The sequence below is a fragment of the Panthera pardus genome, unplaced genomic scaffold, assembly GCF_024362965.1.
Source record: "Panthera pardus isolate Hobbes unplaced genomic scaffold, ASM2436296v1 HiC_scaffold_6, whole genome shotgun sequence".
Taxonomy (NCBI): Eukaryota; Metazoa; Chordata; class Mammalia; order Carnivora; family Felidae; genus Panthera; species Panthera pardus.
Genome location: NW_026526991.1, coordinates 12,368,231 through 12,379,367, shown reverse-complemented (window position 1 = coordinate 12,379,367; position 11,137 = coordinate 12,368,231). Strand labels below are relative to the sequence as shown.

At 55.6% G+C, this 11,137-nt stretch overlaps 1 protein-coding gene across 1 annotated transcript; it reads left to right on the top strand.

Annotated features, from left to right (window-relative positions):
• Positions 1-1,027: 1,027 nt before the first annotated feature.
• HMOX1 (heme oxygenase 1) lies at positions 1,028-8,460 on the top strand. The gene is made up of 5 exons (XM_019446730.2): positions 1,028-1,161; positions 2,630-2,750; positions 4,987-5,478; positions 6,845-6,944; positions 7,924-8,460. The coding sequence occupies exons 1-5, from the start codon at positions 1,139-1,141 to the stop codon at positions 8,052-8,054; spliced, it is 867 nt and encodes a 288-aa protein (XP_019302275.1). The 5' UTR covers positions 1,028-1,138; the 3' UTR covers positions 8,055-8,460.
• The last annotated feature ends 2,677 nt before the right edge of the window (positions 8,461-11,137 follow it).

Below are 11,137 nucleotides of genomic sequence, written 5' to 3'. Positions count from 1 at the left end.
CAAGACCTGAGCTGAGATCAAGAGTCAGACGCTTAACCGACTGAGCCATCCAGGCGCCCCTGTGTTTTTGTTTTTAAACTTAGAGTCCAGAATTGTGGCATTGGGACGGCACTTCAGGAACTATTCAGTTTTGTCACCTGGGCTTACCCAGTGTCCTAAGTGATCAATCTCATGCAGAACTAATTCAATAGTAGATCAGATAGGGAACAGCTCTGTTCCAAGATGAGTCAGCTGTGACGAGCCGTGAAAGAGTGCCCTACGCATGCCACCAGGAAGATAGCTTTGTGACAGACATCGCTCTCAAGTTATGTACCAAGTGTTAGGACAGCCTGGAGGGGGAGGGCAGACTCAGACTCACTCCCAGGTTTGGGTCCCAGTTTCCTGCTTTATGTGTGACCCGGGGCACACCACATCATCCCCCCCACCCCCCAATCCCCAGCCTCAGTTTCCCCGTCTGTAAAATGGTAGTGATCTACCCCACAGAATAGTTGTGGGGATGAACTATAAATTCAGTACAGTCTCTAGCACTTAATAGGTGCTTAAAAAAATTAAAAAGGCCCTAAATGTACATTTAAAGTGAGAATGAGGGAGGTTGTCAGCTGAGAGTCCCCTGAGGAGGTGACATTTAGGGCTCTGCCGGCAGGGTCTGGGACTGGTAAGTCCCGGCTGTGGCCCACCCGCCTCCTGCTCTGAGACTCAAGCCTCCGAGCTTTCTGGCTCTTTCAGATTCCTGGGGAGCACAAGTCCCATCCTGGCATGGGGGGTGGGGGGCGCCTCGGGAAGGGACAAAATCACACAGTTGCTCAGATTTCCAGACATTGTTGCTTTTTTTTTTTTTTTTTTTTTTTTTTAAGCGTCCTGTTTTAAATTGCTTTGTTTTCCGAGGGTCATATGACCGCTCCCCCTCCACCCCCGCTGGCCTGGGGCGGGCGCGGCGCGGGTGTTGCAACGTCGGGCCGAATGTGGGGATCAGCTGCTGGCCGCCACGTGACCCGTCCGGGCGATAAATGGACGGCGCGGCGCGGCTCGGCACAGTCGCCCTCGGCACAGTCGCCTTCGCCACTCCTCCCGCGCGTCCCGAGACGTCGGAGCCAGCACCCAGCACCCAGCACCGCAGCCAGCACCGAGCGCCGGCCGGATGGAGCGCCCGCAGCCCGACAGGCAAGTGAGGGGCGCGCGGCCGGGGACCGGCCTCTCCCCGGCGGGCAGCCCCTGCCCTGCCGCCCAGCTCTGGTCTCCAGTCCCTCCCCGAGACAGAGCCGGGAAGCCACATCGCTCACTCCCTTGGGTTTCCCATTAAGGAGAAGCTGGGTTTCAGTCTCGTCCGGTGGGCCAGTTAGAGGGATAAAAGGTGGCTTACCTGGCTGGCTCCCCGGCCCGGGCTGGGGGACCAGATGGCTGTGACCCTAAGGTATCCCAACTTTTTTTTTTCTTTTTTTTTTGTATTGGGCTTTTGAATGACCTTGGAGGTGCTCTCTGCTTAAATCTAGGATCCCTGGGGCTGCCCAGGCTGGGTGACAGTGGCTGGTTCTCTTACCAGAGCCCCCTGGTGGCCATGTCCTTGTCTTACTAGTTGTCCGGCACTTGAACGAAAACACCACTATGGCTTTCCTGGCCCCATTTTACAGATGAGGACTTCACAGACCAGGGAGGCAACAAGCCCAAGGTCCCCTTGGCTAGCAGGTGTCTGAGCTGGGATTTGAACCACCGTCTGTCCGCCTCCCAGTCTGGCTCCTTCCCTTCTCCCAGGAGTTCAATGAACATTTACAGAACAGGGGGTGATGTTTCTGGAAGGGGGGGGTGCGGGAGAGAAAGGAGAAATGACAGTTCTGCGGGAAGTGGATACAGACATATGGCAGAAATACTCCCAGAAAGGGATTCTTTTGAGTAACGCAGAGTTTCACAGGCTTTTTAAACCAAGCACTTTTATGATGCATGTAACATTTATTTTTTATTAAAAAAAATTTTTTTTTTTAACATTTATTTATTTTTGAGACAGAGAGAGACAGAGTATGAACAGGGGAGGAGCAGAGAGAGAGGGAGACACAGAATCTGAAATGGGCTCCAGGCTCTGAGCTGTCAGCACAGAGCCCGACGCGGGGCTCGAACTCACGGACCGTGAGATCATGACCTGAGCCGAAGTCGGATGCTTAACCGACCGAGCCACCCAGGCGCCCCATTTTTTTTTTTTTTTTTTGATGTGCGTAACATTTTAAGAGATTTGTATCTGAAACGTCAACAAAACAATTGAATTAAATCTTGGGTCCAAAGCCAATGCAAGCAGTGATGATGTAGAATATGAATGTTCATATTTTTGGGGGCCACTTCTCCCCGGGCATTGCAAACCGCACCCCCCCTTTTCGCCAATAACTTGGTATCAGGGTTTCCCAGTCGGTTGTAGGACCTGAAGCGCGTTGATGGGGCTGTTTGGAAGGCAGTTGGGAAGGAAGGTGGCCCTATGTATTAGATGGCAGGTTGGAGCGATTTCTGCAGAGGAGTCTGATCGCTCTCTGAGGCCTGCTGAGAGGCAGATGGCAGGCTCAGAAGCTCAGCGTGGGGATGAACCCTGCTCAGAGCCACTCTTATTCACCCTCCCCCTCTCTCCCTCCCTCCCCCCTCCCCTCTGCAGCATGCCCCAGGATTTGTCAGAGGCCCTGAAGGAGGCCACCAAGGAGGTGCACGTCCAGGCAGAGAATGCCGAGTTCATGAAGAACTTTCAGAAGGGCCAGGTGACCCGGAAAGGATTTAAGGTATGTGGCCTGGTGGGGACCAGCCCTGGTGGAGGGTATGACAGGGGTGTGTGTGTGTCCAAGGCACCCAGGCCAGTGGTTTAAGTGGAAATCCGGCCCAGGGATGCCGAGGGACCAGATGGGCGTGTTCAAGGGAATCATTTTGCAGATGATACCACTGAGGCTTAAAGAGGGGAAGTGACCTGCGCAAGGTCACACAGCAAATTCCCAACCTGTGACGGTAGTGCTGTGGAGAGGCAGGGGCCCTAGTGCCATCAACTGAGTGCCTCCTCTGTGCTGGGCATTTTACAGTTTCTTATTCTGTGCCTCCCCTCTGGGTAAGGAAGATGAGGAAGGGAAGGTTCAGAGAGGTGAAGTAGCTAACAGAAGGTCACACAGCCAGTAAGTAAACGGGAAAGGCTGAAATCAAACCAAGGCTTGGTCGCACTTCAGACCTTGTGCTCGTGACGTAATTCTGATCTGCCTCTGAAGGCAAGGGGCAGCATGGGTTCGAGCCCGACCACGACCATTTCCTAATAAGATTAATCCTAATAAGGATAATCCTAATAAGATTGTGGGGACCTCCTCTATGAAGTGGGGTTCCAACACAGTGTCTTCTTTTTTTTTTAATGTTCATTTATTTTTGAGAGAGAGGGACAGAGTGTGAGGAGGTGAGGGGTAGAGAGAGAGGGAGACACAGAATCCGAAGCAGGCTCCAGGCTCTGAGCTGTCAGCACAGAGCCCGACGCGGGGCTCGAACTCACGGACTGTGAGATCACGACCTGAGCCGAAGTCGGACGCTTAACCGACTGAGCCACCCAGGTGCCCCCTCAACACAGAGTCTTCTTAAGCACCCGCTTCATGTGAGGCACTGATTTTCCCAGCACCGCTGTGGAATTCATGCGAATAAAAGGCAAGCACTCCAAGGGTCAGGCAGGTGTCTGGTGATCAGACCTCAGCGTGAGGAAAGGCTTATTCAGCTTGAACAGAGGGGGTCGAGCAGGTGTATCCCCCCTGCTCCTGACACCCCGCCCTTTTGCAATCGGCACCCTCCCCCCGCTTCCAGCCCAAGAGATGCTGCAGTGACATGTGACATGTCAGTTCCAGGAGGCGTGACACACACCCAGTTGGTGTACTGTAGCTGGGGACAGCGGGAGCCGCGGAGGTGACTGCTGGAGTATCCCATAGCCAACCACTGGGACTTTGGATCTTGCCTCTGAGCCTCTGAGTTCAAAGTGGGCACAAAGATCCATGAGAGAACCCATGCTCGCGGAGGTGATGCCGATGGCGGTGACGTTTATCGCCACAGCCTCTTAACCGAGGGCCAAGGGCCAGGCTGTGCCTAGTACTTTACCTGTGTCACCCTGCTTGACTCTCCCATCAGTCCCCTTTAGTACATGCTTGTCCCCTTTGGCAGGGGAGGGGACCAAGGCTTGACTTGACAGTCACTCAGACCTCATCGCCAAGAGAGGGCGAGCGGCTTACCCAAGGTCACACAGCTGAGGACCAGCCGAGCAGAGGTTAGAACCAGGTCGGTCACACTCGATAGCCCAGGCTGCTTTGTATCAGAAAGCTGCCTGGATTTCTGCCCTGTTGAGAAAGGAGGCTGCCATGAAGGTTTGCGGCTTACAAATAACTTGGAAACCTCAACCAGAGCATCTTTGTTCTCCTTCAGACTCAAGCTTAGAGTATTAACGTGTAATGGCAGTTCCCCAAGCCAAGGTGGACCGGGCCGGTCCCCCTAGACTAGACCAACAGCTAGAGGTGTGGGGTTCGGAGTGCATTTCCAGGGAGAATCGGCCCGCAGATAGTTACCCAGAGGTCAAAGTCCAGAGGCGCCGGGAGTCGCCAGTAAGCACTTTCATTCAGGTCCTCCCTTGCTCTAGAGCTGTGCTGGTTCCCTAGCAACGCCTGGGCCTGACTTCAGTTTCATCTCTTACTAGCTGTGAGACCTCGGTTTCCTCCCCTCTCTGAGCCTCCGTTTCCCTTTCTGTAAAGTGGGGACAGCAGCTCCTCTGTTCATAGGGACTAAGTTAGGCTGCGTGTTCATCCCATGGAATAAAAGGCTTTAGGCTCAGCAGGTGCATGATCGAGTTCTCTGGCTGCTGTGTAGAGAGGATTTGTGGGGTGGGGGGGCAGCAAGAGGCGGGAGCCCAGCCTGGGGAGGTCGTGAGGGTCTCCCCGGGGCAGTGGGGGGAGGGGCCGGATGGGGTTCTTCCGCGAGGCTGGCAGCCTGACCTGCTCGCTCCGGTTTCAGCTGGTGATGGCCTCCCTGTACCACATCTACGTGGCTCTGGAGGAAGAGATCGAGCACAACAAGGAGAACCCCGTCTATGCCCCCCTCTACTTCCCCGAAGAGCTGCACCGCAGGGCCGCCCTGGAGCGGGACATGGCCTTCTGGTACGGGCCCCGCTGGGAGGACGCCATCCCCTACACGCAGGCCACCAGGCGCTACGTGCGGCGGCTCCACGAGGTGGGGCGCAAGGAGCCGGAGCTGCTGGTGGCCCACGCCTACACCCGCTACCTCGGCGATCTGTCTGGGGGCCAGGTCCTCAAGAAGATTGCTCAGAAGGCCCTGGACCTGCCCAGCTCCGGGGAGGGCGTGGACTTCTTCACCTTCCCCAACGTCGCCAGCGCCACCAAGTTCAAGCAGCTGTACCGCTCCCGTATGAACACTCTGGAGATGACCCCCGAGGTCAGGCAGAGGGTCATCGAAGAGGCCAAGGCTGCGTTCCTGCTCAACATTCAGGTGAGGAGCTGGCTGGCAGCACAGGGTGGCCACTGTCTCCCCTCGCTGCTCCTGTGGGGACATCGCTCCTACACAGGGGGCGTGGACTGTGGGTCATGGTTAAAGGCATGGTTAGGGAGTCAGGCTCCTAGTTCTGCCACTTCCTAGCCAGGTGATCTTTTTTTTAATGTTTTTATTTATTTATTTTTGAGAGAGAGAGAGGAGAGAGTGGGAGAACACAAGCAGGGGAGGGGCAGAGAGAGAGAGAGAGAGAGAGAGAGACACAGAATCCAAAGCAGGCTCCAGGCTCTGAGCTGTCAGCATAGAGCCCGATTGGGGGGCTCGAACCTGTGAGCTGCGAGATCTTGACCTGAGCTGAAGTCGGACCCTTAACTGACTGTCCACACAGGCGCCCCACTAGCTGGGTGATCTTACCTCAGTTTCCCCATCTGTAAAACGAGGATGTAACAGCGCCTGCCTCTTAAGAGTTGTTGTGAGAGTCAAGTGAGTTTATACCAATCAAGTCCCAATGGCAGGGCCTGGCACAGGGCCAGCCTTCTCACGGTTGGTTCGTGGTCTCTCAGGGTGTGAGAGGCACAGTTGTAGCTCTCTGTGGCAACACCGTGCGACAACATAGACTTGTGTGTGGCCGGGTTGGCATTGCAGGGGTCACAGGTGTGGCCGGCAAGGCAGGATGCAAGTTTCTAGCATTGCCTCAAACCCAAGGGGAGCCTGGGCTTTGAGCAAGACCTTGAAGGATGACTGGGCGGAGCTGAGGGTGAGGTTCCTTCTAACCCGGATGTTGTAGAATCCTATAGCTCTCCCCTCCTCCTGGGGGCGCTGTGGGGACTGAGGGTCTTAGCTCATGCCTTCCTGGGCCCCTTGGTTCCCAGCACGGCACCCAGCACCTGTTAGGGAACACCGTCCCTCCCTTGCAGTCCCCTGACCGATGACAAGGGCAAACGGACCTGGTCAAGCCTCCCAGAAGGCTCTGTGTCTTTCGGAGGGGTTCAGAAAAACCCCTCCAGGGGCTTTGGAGCCGCTGGAAGGCTGGCTCTTGCTGCCTGACCTCTGGGTCAGCCTCGGTCCAGGCGCTTCCCCTGCAAAGCCTGGCTAGTGAGCATCACGAAACACACAGACCAAGGCTGAGTGACGCAGGGGGCGGCTGGGTGAGGACAGCGGGCTGCAGGAGCCACATACACTGGGTACCGCTCGCGGAATAAGACTTGGCCCAGGGACACGGGACAAGGGCACGAACAGCCCCAGTGAACCCTGACGTCAGGATGCTGGTTACCGGGCAGCATTTGGGGAAGAGCAGGCAGGCGGTTCTAACGTACTCGTCACCTTTGATGTCACTGAGACGGGCTGTGTGTCTTCTGTCTCTCAGCTGTTTGAGGAGCTGCAGGAGCTGCTGGGCCAGGACGCCGAGGATCAGAGCCCCTCGCAGGCACCGGGGCTGCGCCGGCGGGTCGGCAGCGGGGCGCGAGGTGAGGGTCCCCCCGGGGATGGCCGCGGTGGGAGGGGCGCGGGGCCCAGCCGCGTGTCTCGGGCGCCGCTTGGCTGCCCCGTCTTCCGAGTGTTCCGAGTGACAAGTAGGGCGCAGGCACAGGGCAGCAGCCTTCACAGTGGGGCTCGGGGCCAGCCCTGCAGCCTCTCCACACCTGTTTCCCCATCTCTGAAATCAAGGGCGGTCGATTGGTTCTCGTTCACTGTCACCCCCGCCCCCCGCCCCTTTCATGGTTTCTGAGTGGAGACCCCCTGATGGGGGGCAGGGTTCTGGAAGTGGTTCTAGCAGTTACCCTGCCGTGGGACCCCGGGGAGGCACGGAACCCCTCGGTCTTCTTGCGTGGCAGTCCTGAGAGAACATCTGGAAAACTTCCAGAAAGACCAAAGTGCTCCACGAAATGTACCCTCATCGAGCCCGACACGGGCGTGGGCAAGATTGTGGTTTTGGGGGTGGGGGGTGAACAGAGAAGTGAAGGCCAGCCCCCTGCTTGGCGGGTTACTGTAGGCCTTGCCCCTCGAGCCACCAGCCTACCCCACCCGCCCTGTGGCTTTCCCACCTGTGCCAGGACCCTGTGGAGCCCTCTGTTGGTGGAACCGCGCCTGGGGACATGGGAATGAGGCCAGTCCTGAGGGGATTGGCTAGCTGGTGTGCGGGGAGGGGGGGTCATTACCCTAACACAGCAGTTCTCAAAGTGGGGTTCCCCGGAGTACCCCTGGAGGTTGTGTCCTCACCATGCGGGCTGGCTGAAATGGAAGAGCGGACAGCTGGGAGAAGGAGGAAGCTCCCGGTCTTTGGAGATAACCGAGCAGTGGCCAGAGGGCTCTCTGTCTGCTCTAGCAGACACTGAGCAGGAACTGTACTAGAGGCTGCCGAGACCCTTTTGCTGTGTTTTTCTGTGACACCCCATACTCCCACCCGTGTCCACCTGTTGGTGACGTTGCCCCCTTTCTCTCTCTCAGATGCTGCTCTCACGGAGACTCCCAGAGGGAAGCCCCAGCCGAACCTTCTCTCCCAGGCGCCGCTCCTCCGATGGGTCCTTACCCTCAGTTTTGTGGTGGCAACGGTTGCTGTGGGGCTTTATGTCATGTGATTGCAAGGGTGCTGGCCCCTCAGGCTGTGAACTCTGTCCCACCGAGGGCCCTCTTTCTGGAGAGGGCACGTCTCTTGGCTGGCTTCCTTACTGTAGGCAAGGGGGGCTGTCTGGGCCCCCCGCCTGCCCTGTCCCTGCGTCCCTCTCTCTCTGGAAAGGGAGGAAGAGCCTGCGGCATCTTCCCCAACCGAAAGCACATCCAACTCAATGACTTGCACTTCCAAACTGGGATGAGGGGTCCTGCCTGGACCCTCAGCAGCCCCCGTTCCTGCAGCAGAGCCCAGAAGACATGGCCAGAAGTGGCAGCTGTCTTGAACCTCCCCATGCCCCGAGTTCGCGGTCTCCTTGACACGCCATGACCGCTTGCCCCGTGGGCCATGGCAATTTTTATACAAACGTGCAAAGATGTTGTGTCTCGTGTTTGTCTTGTTTTTGTCGGAGCCACTTTGTGTTCCTGGCTCAACGTGAACTGTGGTATTTTGTTGTGTTCTGTTTTTATAGCGGGGGTGGGGCGAGTTTGGGTGGGGGTGGGGTGGGGAGGGAGGTGTTTTAACGACACTGTGGCCTTGGTCGCTAACTTTTGTGTGAAATAATAAACTACATTGCCTGATAGTAACTTGAAGTGTTTTTCTTGGGCGCTGTTACCCTTGGGGAGCTGACCTTTCCCCCACTTGTTTCTTGAATGCCTGGTGGGGAGAAGGGGCGAAGGTGGGGGTGGAAGGAACCAGTTTCGGATGTTGGTCTCCGGTGTGGGAATGTGGGGGGCGAGCTTTTGGGCAGTGGGCGTGTGCAGCTTTGTGCGGAACCTTGTTGGACGCAGGACTGCTTTACTGAGGATGACATTGCCCTGTTAGGCGGCGACGAGCAGCTTATGGGATAAAATTTATCTAGTCGATACAGTGAATCTTTGGGACTATAGTGAGATGTGACACTGCTATGGAGCGCGGCTGTGGACGTTCGCTCTGTGGGGCTCAGTCCCGTCATCTGCAACACGAATGCGGTGAGACCCACATCACCTGCCTGTCTGGAGAAGCAAACGAGAGGCGTGTAAAATGTCAACATCGCCCAACGTCAGCTCCTATTTTGAAAGGAGGGTGATCCGGGTTTTGTGATTTGGGCTAAGTGATTTTTGTGTCACCCCACCTGTCATCTCGTTTAATCCTCGCAGCAAACCTGCGCAGGGTGCTCTGGGGGTCAGGAAGGATTTAAGCCAAGTCTGTCCAGCTCTAAAGCCCTGATTTTTTCTCCCTAAGTCATGAGAGCCACTGAAATATTAATAGTGCAGCTTCCCAATTTGGGAAAGTGAAAAGCCCTCGCTTAAGGTGTAGTTGAGAAAGCAGGGGACAAAGTGTTTCCTTATACCACTAGCACGTGATGACGGGGGAGTTTGGAGAACTTTGTCCTGGCTTTGTCACTAAGTCTGGAACCTTGGACGAGGCACTTGGTCTCCTTTTGTTCACTGGCAAAATGAAAGTGATACAACTACCTTCCGCAGCTGGTGGAGGGGCCAGGGGTGTCTAAACACCCATCTGTGGACAGTGCTGTCAGAATCACCCCAGGGGATCTTGGGTCCCGAGAGGTTCTGATTCCGGAATCCTGTTTTGTGAAAAGCTGAGAGAGTCCAAAGTGCAATCAGGTCCAGGAGCCACTGATTATGATGACATTATGTTTGCAAAGAGTAGGCATCCAAATAGCGGCTGTAGATCTTCCCACCATAGGCCTCGTTTCCAGTTTTCTGTGAAAGGGACGTCAATATTCCTTATTTGTAGTGAAAAGGGAAAAGAGGGAGGGGACAGACAGGGAAACAAACCATCTTGATTCTACGAACAGGAAAAGGGCTGAATAATCTGTATTCTATTCATACTATGGAGAATTATGAGCTGTTAAGTAGAATGAGTTCAGGGGCACCTGGCTGGCTCAGTTGGAAGAGCGTGCAACTCTTGATCGTGGAGTCGTGAGTTCAAGCCCCACGTTGGGTGTGTAGAGATTACTTAAAAAAATAGGGGCGCCTGGGTGGCTTGGTCGGTTAAGCGTCCGACTTCGGCTCAGGTCATGATCTCACGGTCCGTGAGTTCAAGCCCCGCGTCGGGCTCTGTGCTGACCGCTCAGAGCCTGGAGCCTGTTTCAGATTCTGTGTCTCCCTCTCTCTCTGCCCCTCCCCTGTTCATGCTCTGTCTCTCTCTGTCTCAAAAATAAATAAACGTTAAAAAAAATAAAATAAAATAAAAATAAAAATAGTAGAATGACACAAATCTATCCTGTCCTCAGAGAGACTTCCAGGAAGTATTAACGAGAAAAGCAAATTTCAGATTTATCTGATTTTGTTACACACTGTAAAAATACTGGTATTTTACACTCCCCAGTAAATAGGTTTACATGCCTGTGGCAAAGGGAAGGAAACATTTGCCGTGGTTCATCGTGGAGGGTGGGAACGGAAGACAAGGGAAGAGAGATGATGCAGCCCTCGCTGCTGCTTGAGAACGCCAAGTTTTACCAAATCTTCCCATTTTTCCAAGCTAGGTTGGGTATCTGGGGTCGTGAACTTAGGCAAATTTTAAGCACTGGCAAATAATGAAAAGTCGTCTACGATGGAAAAAGAAAAATCACCCTTTGGGTCGAAGAAAACACCCCTGGGACCATTTTGGATCCAGAGGCGACTTATTTCTAACTCATCCCCACCGTCTGGAAGGGTGTGTGCCAGGGAGAGCCTGGCGCGGGGGGGCGAGCGGGTTTGCGCGGGACCGACAGCTTCGGAACCCCCACTTCTCCCAGCCCCTGGCTCTGGAGGCGAACATGGTCTCACGAGGTTTGTAAAGGGCCTGAGGAGTGTCCACAGGCAGCCCTCGCACCGCGCCCCCCACCCCCGGCGCGAAGGCCTCCCCTCCGCCATCTTGGCTCCCGCCCCGCGCCGCCGCTTCCTCCCGGATCAGAAGTTTCGCGCCAAATTGTCCGGCAAGCAAAATGGAGCCCGGAAGGAGGCCAGGGACGTGACGTCACGGGCCCCGCAGCCAATCCGCTCCAGCGGCCTGTCCGGAAGGTGGGGCTCGCGGGCGCAGAGCGGTCCAATCGCTGGCTGTGGAACC